We start from the raw sequence: 17109 nt of genomic DNA on the forward strand, positions 1-17109 counted from the left end.
ACGCTCACGAAAAATACTCTAAATCGAGGCGTTGAAAAGTGTTTTAATTTTCACCAGAGAGTCTGTTGTAAAAGTTTCCTAGACAACATTTATGTTACTCTGTTTCTGGCGAGTGCAAAGTATAGAATTTTACTCTTTACTCTCTAGCATCTCGGGAATGGATGGATAGATAGATAGATTTTATAATTTGAGGAAAACTGTTCTGTCAGGTGTGTTTCGTTATTACCTTAAGATCTTGGTTATAAGTGGATCTCAACATAATGCTGGAGAGAGGCGTGTTTAAAACCATCACGTGTTCACTGGCTAAATCAGACACGGATACAGATAAGCAAATCACTGAGGTTTCAGTGTTTCCTAAACGGCTCTTTAGGGTACAGCGAGACAGCCTTTTCACTGATCAGTTTTCAGTGTTAAATCTGTTGTGGACACCAGTCTAGCAGGTGGAGGGCAGGGTCTGCCATCTGCTCTATTCACTTAAAAGATGGGAATCTTGGCTGGGCGCGGTGGCTCGTGCCTGTAATCCCAGCACTTTGGGATGCCGAGGCAGGCAGATTACGAGGTCGGGAGTTCGAGACCAGCCTGACCAACATGGTGAAACCCCGTCTTTACTAAAAATACAAAATTTAGCCGGGCATGGTGATGCGCGCCTGTAATCCCAGTTACTCGCAAGACTGAGGCAGGAGAATCGCTTGAATTTGGGAGGCGAGGGTTGCAGTGAGCTGAGATCTCAGACCCAGTCTCAAAAAAAAAAAAAAAAAAAAAAAAAGGAATCTTGAATTTAAACTAGCAATCTGCAGATAGAAAAAGTTTCTTAATACCATGTGTCCAAAGCTTCTCAAACACAAAACTTATGATTGAGGACTAATTGAAATCCCTGGATATTTTGGAATTCTAATCTCTTTAATCTACCTTAAAATTGTTAATGAGAGCATCTTTAGCAACACCTTTTGTGACCAATCTTTCTCCAGTAAACAACTTGAAGTTATCCAGAGTAAGGTAGACTGAGACCCTGAATGTGAACCAGGATCAGAGTGCTAGGACTGATTTTGTTCATTATAAACTACCCCTCAACACAATTTTCAGTAGGCAACAAGGCAGCGTGATGGAGAAAAACTATTTAAGAGTTACATATTAGGATCCATTCCCTGCCACTCCCTAGGTGGTGTTAGGACACACTTTCTTTAAATCTCGGTTTCCTCATCTGTAAAATAACTATAATAATTGTCTCTTTTTCCCATCTCAGCTCTATGAGAACCAAATGAAAGAATGTGTGTCTCCTCTAAAGAGCAATCTATATAAAAGAGTAATCTATATAAACGAGATGCCAGTGGGAGTGTCATTTGTGTGCCTTCCCAAAGATTAAACTACTTTGGCTTGCTGTGGGAAAGGAGTCAGTCACTTCTAAGTTGCAGATATGCTTCCAAAGTGCCCTGTTAAACTGCAAATTTGTATTAGAAACTGTTATTACCTTAGGAGGGATCAGTTTATACAATAATCTAGTATGGAAAGGACAGGATCCTACAAAAAACAGAAGGAATCCAAGTCTTAAGAATCTGATACTGTTCTGAGACCACCACACATGAGGGATCTAAAAGTAAAGCTGGGTAAGCTGCCACAGTGGGTCTGATAGCCAGGCGCACAGGGCTTGGGGAAGAGGCATTAAAAAGGCAGGAAGAGTGCAGGAAAGAGGCTCTGATTTCTTCACTGGTTGGCTTGGGTCTCCATCTTGATTTCTAAAGGTTAATTTGCCTTAACCTTATCATCTATAAAATGTAGTAAAGTCAAATATTATACCTAACCCACAAGATTGATTTGAGAACCACCCATCACAATAGGCCTCTTTCAGCTCTTTGGTTTTGCCAAAGCCAGACCACTCATCGCACCCCACACTACCCCCCCCAACCCCTGCACCATCCCTATATACCCTCCCGGCTCTGGCATGCACATGCATCCCCCCTTGCAGTGCCCATATTGGGCACTGATGCCTGTTCCTTGAATCTAGACTTAGTCAGAGATGTTGGTCCACATATCCTGTTATATGGCTGATGATGACACAGGTAAAGCAATGTTCTGTAATTCGCAATTAAAATCTCACTCACTTTGGGAGGCCAAGGCGGGTAGATCACTTGACGTCAGGAGTTTGAAACCAGCCTGGCCAACATGGCAAAACCCAGTCTCTACTAAAAATACAAAAAGTAGCCGGGCGCGGTGGCTCAAGCCTGTAATCCCAGCACTTTGGGAGGCCGAGACGGGCGGATCACGAGGTCAGGAGATCAAGACCATCCTGGCTAATGCGGTGAAACCCCGTCTCTACTAAAAAATACAAAAAACTAGCCGGGTGAGGTGGCGGGCGCCTGTAGTCCCAGCTACTCAGGAGGCTGAGGCAGGAGAATGCAGTAAACCCAGGAGGCAGAGCTTGCAGTGAGCTGAGATCCGGCCACTGCACTCCAGCCTGGGCGACAGAGCGAGACTCCGTCTCAAAAAAATGAATAAGTAAAAATTAAAAAATCTCACTCCTAATGCGGCAACCTTATCTTTTCAACAAATATTGAACATTTATTAGGTGCTGGTCATTAACTATTCAGTGTATAGCTCACATCCTCACAGAATTTTCAGTCTGATAAGGGAAATTAGACAATTAAAAACGAACAGGGCTGGGCGTGGTGGCTCACGCCTGTAATCCCAGCACTTGTTGGGAGGCCGAGGTGAACGGATCACCAGAGGTTGGGAGTTTGAGGCCAGCCTGACCAACATGGAGAAACCCCGTCTCTACTAAAAATACAAAATTAGCCAGGCATGGTGGCACATGCCTGTAGTCTCAGCTACTTGGGAGGCTGAGGCAGGAGAATCACTTGAACCCAAGGTGGAAGTTGTGGTGAGCTGACATCACGCCATTGCACTCCAGCCTGGGCAACAAGAGCGAAACTCTGTCTCAAAAAACAAAAAATGAACAGACACATAACTATAACATGGGAAATGTTGGGAAAGAAATGAACAGCCAACATTGATTAAAATAAATAGGAGATAATGATTAAAAATAAATAGGAGATAACCCATTTTTTTTCTTCTGACTCCACTTTTTGTTTATTTATTATTATTTTTTGAAACAGAGTTTCACTCTGTTGTCTGGGCTGGAATGCATTGGTGCAGTCACAGGTTGCTGCAGCCTCAACCTCCCAGGCTCAATCTCCTCACCTCAGCCTCCCAAGTAGCTGGGACTAAAGGTGCATGCCACCATGCCCAGCTAATTTTTATATTTTTTTGTAGAGACATAGTTTTGCCATGTTCCCCAGGCTGGTCTTGAACTCCTGGGCTCAAGTGATCCACCTGCCGTGGCCTCCCAGAAGTGCTGGGATTATAGGCGTGAGCCACTATGCCTGGCTCCACTGTCTATATACATACATACACACATATACACACACACATATTTTTTTGAGATGGAGTTTCACTCTTGTTGCCCAGGATGGAGTGCAGTGGTGTGATCTCGGATCACCACAACCTCCACCTCCCAGGTTCAAGCGATTCTCCTGCCTCAGCCTCCCAAGTAACTGGGATTACAGACATGCGCCACCATGCCCGGCTAATTTTGTATTTTTAGTAGAGACGGGGTTTCTCCATGTTGGTCAGGCTGGTCTCGAGCTCCGGACCTCAGGTGATCCGCCTGCCTCAGCCTCCCAAAGTGCTGGGGTTATAGGCATGAGCCACCGTGCCCGGCCTATATTTTTTAATTCAACGGTTATTTTAGATACAGAGGTGCATGTGCAAGTTTGTTACATGGGTATATTGCATCCAGGTAGTGAGCACGGTACCCAATAGGTAGTTTTTCAACCTATGCTGCCCTCCCTCCCTCCCCACCTGGTGATAGTCTGCAGTGTCTATTGTTTCCTTGTTTATGTGTTTATGTTCATGTGTACTCACTGTTTTACCTGCCACTTATGAGAACATGCAATATTTGGTTTTCTGTTCCTGTGTTAATTTGTTTAAGATTATGGCCTACAGCTCCATCCATGTGACTGTGAAGGATATGATTTCATTTTCTTTTTTTTTTTTTTTTTTTTTTTTTTGAGACAGAGTCTCGCTCTCTCGCTAGGCTGGAGTGCAGTGGCACAATCTCGGCTCAATGAGACATGTGCCTCCTGGGTTCAAGTGATTGTCCTGCCTCAGCCTCCTGAGTAGCTAGGACTACAGGTGCACACCAGCAGACCTAGCTAATTTTTGTATTTTTAGTAGAGACGGAGTTTCACCATGTTGGCCAGGATGATCTCAAACTCCTCACCTCAAGTGATTCGCCAGCCTTGACCTCCCAAAGTGCTGTGATTACAGGCTTGAGCCACCACGCCTGGCTTACTTTTTTTATTTTTATTTTTTGTAGAGACGAGGTCTCACTATGTTGCCCAAGCTGGTCTCAAACTCCTGGGCTCAAGCAATTCGCCCTCCTCGGCCTCCCAAAGTGCTTGAATTAGAAGTGTATGCCACCACGCCAGGTGACATTCTTCTCTTAAAATATCAAATGTTACATATGAGGCTTAGACCCTTTTAACAGCTCTCCCCCAAAGAGAAAATATGAATACCTACTCCCTCCCTAATGGTAGCCACTGTTTCAAAATTGATATGTATTCTATTCTTCTGTCCGTTTTTCTATCTCCTCCATATATTTTAATATACAGTACATACTATAAATATGCATATATCTAGAGAGGGAGATAGTTCTGCAACTTGCTTTTTTTCTTATTTATTGGGAGTTTACCCATGTTAGTACGTGTAGATCTGTGTCATTCTTTTTTATTTTTTTTTATTTTTTTTTGAGACGGAGTCTTGCTCTGTAGCCTGGGCTGGAGTGCAGTGGCCAGATCTCAGCTCACTGCAAGCTCCGCCTCCCGGGTTTACGCCATTCTCCTGCCTCAGCCTCCGGAGTAGCTGGGACTACAGGCGCCCGCCACCTCGCCCGGCTAGTTTTTTGTATTTTTAGTAGAGACGGGGTTTCACCGTGTTAGCCAGGATGGTCTCGATCTCCTGACCTCGTGATCCGCCCGTCTCGGCCTCCCAAAGTGCTGGGATTACAGGCTTGAGCCACCGCGCCCGGCCGATCTGTGTCATTCTTTACAAATTCAGTGAAAATTTTTTTTCAAAAATTACAGATTGCAGATGAAACTATGTGGGCTATAGCACAAACAGTTCTTCATGGGTGCTGATTACTAATAAAGCAACAGGTGCTGGAACGATTCATTATCTAAATGGGTCAAGCCAATCTAGGGAAGATGATCCTCTAATCTGGTGGCTGCATTTACAACATTCCACAAAAAGCCGATTAAAGGGAGAGGATGCTATTTTAGGCTCTTGGAAAAATAATGTCTATGGCCCTTATTTTGTATACTAAATATTTTCTCAGTGGACAATTAAAGATTAAATTAGAATTGGAGGTCATTTACTAGCCATTCATCTGTTTTAGGTTAAACACTGTGAGATCAGTTTATCTGAAAAGTTCCAGCTAGTGTTAACAGTATTAAGCTGAAAACAGAATGGATCCAGTGCAAAATCAGTATATAAGTATAATTTATCAGACCTGCTGCATCTTTCAGAAGCTACTCATTCTTCTATATGGTTTTCAAACAGTTCTTCCAGGTCCAAATAAATTTGATCCTTCTTGTGTAAATGACTGCTATAAGACTTTTAAGAGATATTCTAAAAGAATGAATGAGAGCACATAAATTCTTTTGCTTAAAAACAGTTCTTTGGAATACCCTCCCTGTTTTAATTATAGTTTTTGGAACATAGGCCTTTTACTTAATACTTGGTGGAATATAACTTTTAGAGCAGCCAGCATTTCTTTTTTTTTTTTTTGAGACGGAGTCTCGCTCTGTCACCCGGGCTGGAGTGCAGTGGCCGGATCTCAGCTCACTGCAAGCTCCGCCTCCCGGGTTTACGCCATTCTCCTGCCTCAGCCTCCCGAGTAGCTGGGACTACAGGCGCCCGCCACCTCGCCCGGCTAGCTTTTTGTATTTTTTTAGTAGAGACGGGGTTTCACCGTGTTAGCCAGGATAGTCTCGATCTCCTGACCTCGTGATCCGCCCGTCTCAGCCTCCCAAAGTGCTGGGATTACAGGCTTGAGCCACCGCGCCCGGCTTAGAGCAGCCAGCATTTCTTTGCATGGTTCATTCTTTTGGGAGGGAGTAACTGCCCTCTTCCCATGGTGGAATTTTTTTTTTTTTACTGTACATTTATTCATTCATTCAGCAAATATTCCTTGAACATCTGCCATTAGCCAGGTACTTTTCTAGACACTGGGTACACAACATTGAACAAAGCAGACAAATCCTTGCCTTTGTTTTTGTTTTTTTTTTTTTGAGACAGGGTCACACTGTTACCCAGGCTGGAGTGCAGTGCCTCCATCATAGCTCACTGCAACCCCAACCTCCTGGGCTCAGGTGATCCTTCTGCCTCAGCCCCCCAACTAACTGGGACTACAGGTGCATACTACCTCACCAAGTTAATTTTTTGTATTTTTTGTAGAGATGAGGCCTTGACATGTTACCCAGGCTGGTCTGAAACTCCTGGGCTCAAGCGATCCACCTGCCCCAGCCTCCCAAAGTGCTGGGATTACAGGCCTGAGCCATCATGCCTGGCAAATTCTTGCCTTTGTAATGTTTACTTTTTGTTAGGGGCAGACATGTAATACCCAATCAAGTATAGATACGTAGAACGTCAGTGGTGATGAGTACTTCTGGGAAAAATAAGACAGACAAGGGGGCTGACAGTGAATCCTAGGAGGAGTTGTAATTTTAAATAAATAGGAGAGTCAGTGAAGACCTTGTTGAGAAGATAACATTTACATAAAGACCTGAAGGAGTGAGCAAGTGGGCCATGTGGATATCTGGAGGAAAAGCATCCTAGGGAGAGGGAACAGCAAGTGCAAAGGCCTTGAAGTAATTCTGTGGATTTTTCTTTCTTTCTTTTTTTTTTTTTGAGACAGAGCCTCATTGTGTCGCCCAGGCTGGAGTGCAGTGGTGCGATCTTGGCTCACTGCAACCTCCACTTCCTGGGTTCAAGTGATTCTCCTGCCTCAGCCTCCCGAGTAGCTGGGATTATAGGCATACACCACCACACCCGGCTAAGTTGTGTTTTTAGTAGAGTTGGGGTTTCACCGTGTTGGCCAGATTGATCTTGGATTCCTGACCTCAAGTGACCCAAAGTGCTGGGATTACAGGTGTGAACCACTGCGCCTGGCCAATTCTGTTGATTTTTCGAGTGCAAACTGCAAACTGGATTCAGACACTGCTACTAAAACGAATTGCTGCTGCCCAGATGAAGAACCATTGCTGGGCTGACACAAGCAGACAGGAAGCAGACAGAGGGCTAACAGGAAGGAGTAAGTCCCCTCTTTCTCCTCTAGCCTTGTGTCTCCCTCTAACTCCACTTTTGGCAGAGTCTGATGAGAAGCACTGGCAAAGCAGAAGTGTGGTTTGCAGAGTTCCAGCTCTGGCATTGCAAAGCAGAGTCGAGAAGGGTGGCATTGGAGCTGAGAGACACTAGTTTAAAACCTGGCACACCTACTTTATGGATCTTAAAGCTGATGTTCAAGAAGTTCGTGCCCACATCACATTGCTAAGTGCAGAACTCAGACTTGACTGATTATCCTGATATCACATCTGAAATCTTTCTCCTAAGCTGTGAGAACACTCCAAACTAAAAGTTATTTAACTCCCACCCAACACTTTCATCTTAGAAGGGTCATAAGGGGGCTGAAACGAGGTGACCAGTAATCAGGAGCCAGTGGTAGACAGGAGAGGGAAACCCCTTCTTGCTTGCCCTAACCTCCCTTTCTAGGTTTGCTTCCCAAAACTGCTTTATGGGTTTTCGTCTCCTTTTATCTGGCAGCCCTGTACACCTTGCCCTCTGCTATGCACAGCCTCCCCAACCCCAGCCTGCACATTTGCTAATGCCATTTCCTTTGTCTAGGGTACTTTCCCCCCTCTTTCCCATAAACACTCTGTGATCCTATAGATTTCTCCATTCTTCTTTTTTTTTTTTTTTTGAGACAGAGTCTCGCTTGGTCGCCCAGGCTGTAGTGCAATGGTTCGATCTCAGCTCACTGCAATCTCTGCCTCCCAGGTTCAAGCTATTCTCCTCCCTCTGCCCCCTGAGTAGCTGGGACTGCAGGCACACACCACCACGCCTGGCTAATTTTTGTATTTTTAGTAGAGAAGGAGTTTCACCATGTTGGCCGGGCTGGTCTTTAACTCCTGAGCTCAAGTGAGCCACCCACCTCGGCCTCCTAGAGTGCTGGGATTACAGGTGTCAGCTACCATGCCCAGCCTTCTTTTTTCTTGAGACAAGGTCTCACTCTGTCGCCCAGGCTCAAGTGCAGTGGTGCACTCACGGCTTACTGCAGTCTCAACATCCTGGGCTCAAGTGATCCTCCCGCCTCAGCCACCACATCCAGCTAATAAAAAAAAAAAAAAAAAAAAAAAAAATTTGTGGAGACATTGTCTTCCTCTGTTGCCCAGGCTGGTCTGGAACTCCTGACCTCAAGTAGTCCTCCCACTGCAGCCTCCCAAAGTGCTGGGATTGCAGGCATGAGCTGCCACACCTGGCCTCCATTCTTTATGACTCATCTCAAATATCACCTCCTCCAGGAAGTCTTTCCCTATCTTCCAAACTCAAGCCAAACAAAAGTTCCCTCCATTTCCTGTCTACCACTGGCTCCTGGTCACCGGTCACCTGGTTTCAGCCCCCTTATGACCCTATAAAGGTGAAAGGGTTGGGTGAGAGTTAAATAACTTTTAGTTTGGAGTGTTCTCATGGCTTAGGAGAAAAATTACGGATGTGGTGTCAGAATACTCAATCAGAGGCTCCAAAGGCCCTTATCAGTTGGTCTTTGTATCTCTCATGCCACTTTCTACCTCCTATTACTCCTCCTTCCACTGCTTATTTAAATGTTGGTGTTCTCTAACATCTCCATTCTCGGGTCCTCTCATCTCTTGTTGCCCACACTCCCTCCAGGCAGACTCGTCCATATCCAAGGCTGCACCTGCTACTTCTATGTGGATTGGTGGCTCCTGTATCTGCTTTCCAGCCCAGCCTTCTCACCAGGTCTCCAGACATATTTATCCACGTGTTTCCTGGTGATGGATGTTCTAGCACTATGCCTCGGATTTATTTATTCCTTTTTCACTGCCTCCCTGATCTGGCAAACTTTGTCCTCATCCAACCATATGTCTCTAGTTTGACTCACCTCTGTGAATTGTGCCTCTGTCTCTTAGTATCTGACATTGTGATGTACATCTGCCTCCCTACTTAGCTGGAAGTAACTTGTGGGCAGGAATCAGGTGTTCTGTCTCGTTCTAAGTCATCTGTCAATTATTTATATACATGTCCCTTCCTAAGCTAGCTGGAAACTTCTCAAAGGTAGAGTTTTGTTTGTTTGTTTGTTTGTTTTAAGTGAGACGGAGTCTTGCTCTGTCACCTAAACTGGAGTGCTGTGGTACGATCTTGGCTCACTGCAACCTCCACCTCCTGGGTTCAAGTGACTCTCCTGCCTCAGCCTCCTGAGTAGCTGGGACTACAGGCACGTGCCACCATGCCCGGCTAATTTTTGTATTTTTAGTAGAGACAAGTTTCACCATGTTGGCCAGGCTGGTCTCAAACTCCTGACCTCAAGTGATCTGGCTGCCTCGGCCTCCCAAAGTGCTGGGATTGTAGGTGTCAGCCACTGCACCTGGCCTCAAAGGTAGAGTTTAAAAGAAACTGACATACCTTTTAGCAGCTAGCTGATTGCAAGATAGCCCCCAAATATTTAATGAATGAGGAAATTCACAAAGTAGTCATCCTACAGGTAAGAAGTTTATGGTGAGAAGCACATACAGAAACAGCAGAAGATATCAGAGAATTCTCTTAATTGAATTGTTTGACATACTTAAAGCAGTTCTGATTCATAGAGTTGTTAGTAGCAAATTTCTACATATAAGTTCTATTGAAGACTGATTTTTTTTTTTTTTGGAGACAGAGTCTTGCTCTGTTGCCCCAGGCTGGAGTGCAGTGGCACGATCTTGGCTCACTGCAAGCTCTGCCTCCCGGGTTCACGCCATTCTTCTGCCTCAGCCTCCCGAGTAACTGGGACTACAGGCGCCCGCCACCACGCCCAGCTGATTTTTTGTATTTTTAGTGGAGATGAGGTTTTACCGTGTTAGCCGGGATGGTCTCCATCTCCTGACCTCATGAACCACCTGCCTCGGCCTCCCAAAGTGCTGGGATTACAGGCATGAGCTACCGCGCCTGGCCCCTGAAGACTGATTTTTTAAAACTTGTTTTCTCTAAGTTACCCCAAATAGTACAACATTGTCCTCTTATACACTGATTTTAGCCCATTAAAAAAACACCATATCTTCTGAGAAGCCTCCAATGGGAAACAAAAACACCACATCTATAACTACTATTTATAATTGACTCTTCTGAATTTTTCTTTTGAGAGAAGCTAAACAGATTTATTTTCTAGAGTCTTATCAGATTGGATCTATAATTTTCTGTAGCAAATTTTTTCATTTTGCATCTGTTCCAGACAGTAGACTAAATTTAAAACCGTGGTTGGCAGTCTTTTATGCATAGTATCATAAATAATTTCAACTGTTTCTCAACTGAAAAATAATAAAAATTGTATATTTATAGAGAAAATGGGGTTTTATCTCTTTAATTGCTTCAATTAAAAGAACTGAAAGGGTAGGGCACAGTGACTCACACCTGTAATCCCAGCACTTTGAGAGGCTGAGGTGAGTGGATCACCTGAGGTCAGGAGTCCGAGACCAGCCTGGCTAACATGGTGAAACCCCATCTCTACTAAAATACAAAAATTAGCTGGGCATGGTGGTGGGCACCTGTAATCCCAGCTACTCGGGAGACTGAGGCAGGAGAAGGCAGAGGTTGCAGTGAGCCGAGATCACACCACTGCACTCCAGTCTGGGTGACAGAGTGAGACTCTGTCTCAGAAAAAAAAAAAAAAAAAAAAAAAAACCTGAAAAGTATGTAAAGGGAGTGAGGGAGAAAGGCCAGTCAGACCCTTCTAAACATGATCTGTGTGTTGAATAATTACACCATTTTTTCTTCTCTGCTTTGTTGTCATCCCAAAGTCCCTGTCACCCATGGGAGCTACTGCTTTTGTGCCCACAGGAGCAGCTGCCCTGAAAATCCCTCCTACCCCCTCCCATGTCCTCTTACTCCCTCCCAAGGTCTTGCCCCACTGTGAGGAGGGCTTCTCCCTGGCTCCTTGATAAGCCACTGAGAACTTTGTCCCCGCCTCCATTCCCTTTATTTCCCTGCCTTCTCTCACTGGCAGTCCTTGGAGGCACACTTCAGAAGCGCAGCTGAAGGGAGAGCATTGGGCTGTGGTTGCCTGGTTTGCAGCAGGAAGAACTGTGTTCCTCTTCATCTCAGTTAAGACTTACAACTCGGCCGGGCGCGGTGGCTCAAGCCTGTAATCCCAGCACTTTGGGAGGCCGAGGCGGGTGGATCACGAGGTCAGGAGATCGAGACTATCCTGGCTAACATGGTGAAACCCCGTCTCTACTAAAAATACAAAAAACTAGCCGGGCGTGGTGGCGGGCGCCTGTAGTCTCAGCTACTTGGGAGGCTGAGGCGGGAGAATGGCGTGAACCCGGGAGGCGGAGGTTGCAGTGAGCCGAGATCACGCCACTGCACTCCAGCCTGGGAGACACAGCGAGACTCCGTCTCAAAAAAAAAAAAAAAAAAAAAAAAGACTTACAACTCAAGCCGGGCGCGGTGGCTCACTCCTGTAATCCCAGCACTTTGGGAGGCTGAGGCGGGTGAATCACGAGGTCAGGAAATCGAGACCAACCTGGCTAACACAGTGAAACCCCGTCTCTACTAAAAATACACAAAATTAGCCAGGTGCGGTGGCGGGCGCCTGTAGTCCCAGCTACTCGGGAGGCTGAGGCAGGAGAATGGTGTGAACCGTGGAGGCGGAGCTTGCAGTGAGCCATGATGGCGCCACTGCACTCCAGCCTGGGCGACAGAGCGAGACTCTGTCTCAAAAAAACAAAACAAAAAAAAACTTACAACTCAGGAGGCTCCTTATAGAAATACTTTGTAAACAATTGTTGGGTTCTATCCTGTTATACCTTTTGTTGGTTGATCTGGGAATCTAACCATCCTTTATCAAATGGATTAAATAACATTTATTTTCTGACAGTTTGGTCTCGCTCCCTCTTGTTCTTAAAATATCACTGGGGAAAATGTACACACAAATAACCTGTAACTCATTCTATATGCATAACCCATAATTAACGTATAACCTAACTAGGTGGACTCTTTAGGAAGCAGCATTTTGGATCAGTGTCAGCTTAATTTGTCTTTCAGCTCCAGTCACCATATAACAGGTGTTTTCTCCCTGGGGGGGGGGGGGGGGGGGGGGGGGGGGGGGGGGGGGGGGGGGGGGGGGGGGGGGGGGGGGGGGGGGGGGGGGGGGGGGCACCAGGCTGATTTGAACACCAGCTTTTCTGGGGTGGATGAACATGCACCAATAAGCTCTGAGGACTTTGTGAACTTTCCTGGTATTCACCACTCTAATGAGGAGTATTTCAAGAAAGTAGAAGAGTTGAAGGCTGCCCACCTAGAAACTATGGCAAAATTAGAGAAAATGTACCAGGATAAATTACATTTAAAGGAAGTTCAGCCAGTGGTCATCAGGGAAGCCTCTCTTAGTGATGGTTCCAGGTAAGCTTGTAACTCAAAGTTATTTGTGGAGTATAAAATAAAATGTATCCTTAAAAGGACAGAACATAGTTATTTCAGAATATTTTCTCTTAAGTAGCCCTTTGTACTCTTAATGATATACAGAGGTAGGATTTTCTTCAAAATGTTTAATGGCTTATCAGCTTACTAGATGACTTTTGCTTGAGGGTCATTTGGTGGCCATTTGGTCTTTTCTCTCTGATCCACCCATAGAACTGAGGGCATGTATCAAAATACTTAGTCTGGGCCATTTTAAATGGTAAACATAAAAGTTTAACTTTAAAAGCTCTTTATAATATGTGGATTAACATGAGCTCATTAAAGATCTAGTACAAAGAGTTCAGGACTAGGAGACATGTATGTGATTTATGTTTTCAAAATAGTCTGCAATTTCAAGACCCATTTCTGCTGTGAATTCACCTCTTCTGAGACTTACACATCTAGTCAGTCAGCGATGCTTGCATGTCTCCTGTATGCCAGACTATGCCTGGGCACTGAGGAGTCAAAAACAAGATGCCCTCAAGGAGCTTAGAGACTAGCTGAGAACCAAAAATTGCATTACAGCATGATGTAACAGAGTGTTACAGAGGAAGAAGCAGTTGGTTATGCCAAGCTTTTGGAGGGATGCAGGCCAGAATTTTCCACTGAAGTGTCACATCTGAGTTCAGTCTTGGAGGAGGTATAAGTAGTGGTCTTCTAGCCAGCAGCAACCATGTATGCAAAGGCAAGATGGCATGAGAAATAATATCGTGTGTGAGGAACTTCACAGGACTGGATATGAATGCAGAATGGAGACTGGGGTAGCCAGTGGTGAGGAGTAAGACTGAAAAGATAGGTGCCAGTCTCAAAGGGCTTGTAATCTAGGCTTGACTTTGTAGCAGTGAGGAATTATCAAAAAGTTTCAAGCAGGAGAATGACATGATCAGATCTATGCTTCAGAACTGTGACTCTGGAAATTGTGGGGAGAATTTAATAGAGGTTTGTCACAAGGAGCCTCTGCCATCTCAGGTTCCTTCTCTGTAAAATGAAGAAGTCAAAGTAGATAAGGTATGGGCATCTCCCAGCTCTGTTCCAAATAAAAGTGATAATTCTTACAAGCCCTGTCCAGCTCCTCTCTTCTGATTATACCCTGATCTTAGAAATGTAACTCTTCACTGGGCGCAGTGACTCACGCCTGTAATCTCAGCACTTTGGGAGGCGGAGGCAGGCAGATCATGAGGTCAGGAGATTGAGACCATCCTGGGTAACATGGTGAAACCCCATCTCTACTAAAAATACAAAAAATTAGCTGGGCACGGTGGCACATGCCTGTAGTCCCAGCTACTCGGGAGGCTGAGACAGGAGAATCAACCCGGGTGGCGGAGGTTGCAGTGAGCTAAGATCAGGCCACTGCACCCCAGCCAGGGCAACAGAGTGAGATTCTGTCTCAGACAAAAAAAAAGAAAAGAAAATATGTAACTCTTAATTTTTATATTTGGTCACATACAACTGAAAGTATAACATAGTTATTCTTCTCATTTAGATCTGTGTCAGAAAAGAACTCCTATCACCCTGTCTCATTAATGACATCATTTTCAGAGCCTGATTTAGGCCAGTCTTCCTCCTTGTATGTGTCCTCCTCTGAAGAAGAGTTACCCAACCTAGAAAAAGAGTATGCTAGGGAAAACAGAATGATGGCCTATGCTAAGGAGCTTATCAACAACATGTGGAAAGACTTTTGTGTTGAAGATTATATTCGCTGTAAAGATACTGGCTTCCACACAGCTGAGAAAACAAGGAAGAAACGAAAAGAATGGGTGCCCACGATTACAGTACCGGAGCCTTTTCAAATGATGATAAGAGAACAGAAGAAAAAAGAAGAGTCCATGAAATCTAAATCAGATATTGAAATGGTAGATAAACTGCTCAAAAAACAAGAAGAGGATCCAGAGTGTAAGAAGAAATTCCGAGCCAATCCAGTTCCTGCATCTGTCTTTCTCCCCCTTTACCATGATTTAGTCAAGCAAAAAGAAGAACGGAGAAGGTCTCTGAAGGAGAAAAATAAAGAAGCTCTTTTGGCCTCACAAAAGCCATTTAAATTTATAGCAAGGGAGGAACAGAAGCGAGCAGCCCAGGAAAAGCAGCTGAGAGACTTTTTTAAGTCTAAAAAGAAAACAAATCGATTTAAAGCCAGACCCATTCCTCGATCTACTTATGGTTCAACTACCAATGACAAGTTAAAAGAAGAAGAGCTCTATCGAAACCTTAGGACGCAGCTGAGAGCCCAGGAGCGTTTACAGAACTCATCTCCTCTGCCTTGTAGGTCAGCTTGGGGACGCAGGAACCCCAGGTGTCCCGAACAGGCTGTAAAGTTGAAGTGTAAACACAAGGTTAGGTGCCAGACTCCTGATTTTGAGGACCTTCCTGAGAGATATCAGAAACACCTCTCAGAACACAAGTCTCCAAAACTCTTAACGGTGTGTAAACCATTTGATCTTCATGCATCTCCACATGCATCTATTAAAAGAGAAAAAATTTTGGCAGACATCGAAGCAGATGAAGAAAAGTTAAAAGAAACACGTTGGCCTTATTTGTCTCCAAGGCGTAAGTCTCCAGTAAGACGTGCAGGTGTAAAGCCTGTGCCTTGTAACTACAACCCTCCAGTGCCCACGGTGTCTTCCAGAGGACGAGAACAAGCTGTAAGGTAAGTAACTAAGACACAGTACTGACTGACTCAGGGTTACCAGATGAGTGTATGTAGCTCTGTGGAGTTTATGTTGGTGAATTTGAAAATACTTAGAAATTATTATTGTATCTATAAAATATTTTACTATATAATATATGACATTTTGTCAGAGAGTATTCTAAGAAATGAATGTATTTTTCATTTTATAAATTTTGGGGGATTAGAAAATATTAGTCTTAAGATTTCTAGTTTTACCTGGCCAGGTGCAGTGGCTCACACCTGTAATCCCAGTGCTTTGGGAGGCCGAGGTGGGTGGATCACAAGGTTAGGAGTTCAAGACCAGCCTGGCCAAGATAGTGAAACCCCATCTCTACTAAAAATACAAAAAATTAGCTGGGCATGTGGCAGGTGCCTGTAATCCCAGCTACTCAGGAGGCTGAGGCAGGAGAATCGCTTGAATCCAGGAGGCAGAGCTTGCAGTGGCAAGATCGCGCCGTGGCACTCCAGCCTCAGCGACAGAGCGAGACTCCGTCTCAAAAAATAAATAAATAAATAAATAAAGATTTCTAGTTTTACACGTCAGATCCTTTTCAAAGGGTTGCCTTTTTTCAAATTTTGAATTATCAAAATTCAAATTATCCCATGTTGAATCTTTGCTAAACAACATTCGCATTGGCTTAAAGTGGATTAAGCCTTAGTTTGTTACCCTCAGGAGATCACTTGAGGAAAAGAAAATGTTGGAAGAAGAGAGAAATCGGATCCTAACTAAACAGAAGCAAAGAATGAAAGAATTGCAGAAACTCCTGACAACCCGGGCTAAGGCTTATGACTCACATCAAAGTTTAGCTCAAATATCTAAATCCAGAGTAAAATGTCTCAGGTATCATAAAAAAATCTTGAACCTCCAGACCACTGGTTTTCAAACTTTCTTTTTTTTTTTAATCAGTAGATAGTAAAATATGAGCAGATTGAAAATGGCATTAGTGTTTTAGCTTATGGATTTAAATTGTCATCAGTTACTTATGTTCAGCACACACACACTCACCTCATGGTGAGAATCAACATATATACTCACTTTCATGGTAAGAACCATGAAGCTATGTTGAGGAATACAAACATTTTCTATTGTGGCCTTAGTTAATAGTTATAATCTTATACCAGTATCTAATCTTGTTCTTTATATTATTTTTGATTGCAGTAAACTGATATATCAAAGAGCTTTGTTCTAAGGTTTGGATGAAATCTGATAGCACAAATTAACACATTAAACATCCATTATGGGATGTGTTCATTAGCACATATGTTAATGTTTAGTAGTATGTGTTGCATTTTGTTAATTTCAATATAAAAATAAAAATATTCACAGAATCCTTAGAACCCCTTCACTAGAATTCTGCAGTACAAAGTTTGAAAACCAGTGTTCCAGATGTTGCACATAAAAATGTTGATGTTTAAGTAGGAAAATATCTCCCTCAAAGCCAGGTAAGTAATATGATTTATTACTTTTTAATCTGATTTCTAAATATACATATGTGCTTTTAATTACAATGAGTATTCTTTTATAATTTAGCATTAATCCATTGACAAAGGGAGCTTAATTTGGTTAACTTGAGCATAATGTTTCTTAGAAATAGATTACTTACCCTCAGGAAGTAAACTATTAATAGCTTTTTTTTTTTTTGAGACAGTCTTGCTCTGTCGCC

At 43.8% G+C, this 17109-nt stretch overlaps 2 protein-coding genes across 22 annotated transcripts in view; one reads left to right on the forward strand and one right to left on the reverse strand.

Moving 5' to 3' along the window:
- Positions 1-17109, reverse strand: part of COMMD1 (copper metabolism domain containing 1) — a 960866-nt gene that overhangs the window by 279397 nt on the left and 664360 nt on the right. Inside the window, exon 1 of one of the 18 annotated variants that reach the window (XM_050753520.1) lies at positions 1893-1902. The exons of the other annotated variants lie outside the window; for them this stretch is intronic. The gene's annotated coding sequence lies outside the window, so the exon portion shown is untranslated. Of the gene's footprint in view, positions 1-1892; positions 1903-17109 lie in introns of those variants that run through there. 18 annotated transcript variants of the gene reach the window in all.
- The window catches only part of FAM161A (FAM161 centrosomal protein A), a 30831-nt gene that overhangs the window by 770 nt on the left and 12952 nt on the right, over positions 1-17109 (forward strand). For 3 of the 4 annotated variants that reach the window (XM_050753480.1, XM_050753484.1, XM_050753485.1), the window contains exons 2-4: positions 12485-12723; positions 14264-15424; positions 16119-16286. In XM_050753480.1, the coding sequence (XP_050609437.1) occupies positions 12485-12723; positions 14264-15424; positions 16119-16286 (1568 nt within the window). The remainder of the gene's footprint in view (positions 1-12484; positions 12724-14263; positions 15425-16118; positions 16287-17109) is intronic. The other variant, XM_050753481.1, reaches the window with a different exon arrangement.

This window comes from Macaca thibetana, chromosome 13 (assembly GCF_024542745.1).
Source record: "Macaca thibetana thibetana isolate TM-01 chromosome 13, ASM2454274v1, whole genome shotgun sequence".
NCBI lineage: Eukaryota > Metazoa > Chordata > Mammalia > Primates > Cercopithecidae > Macaca > Macaca thibetana.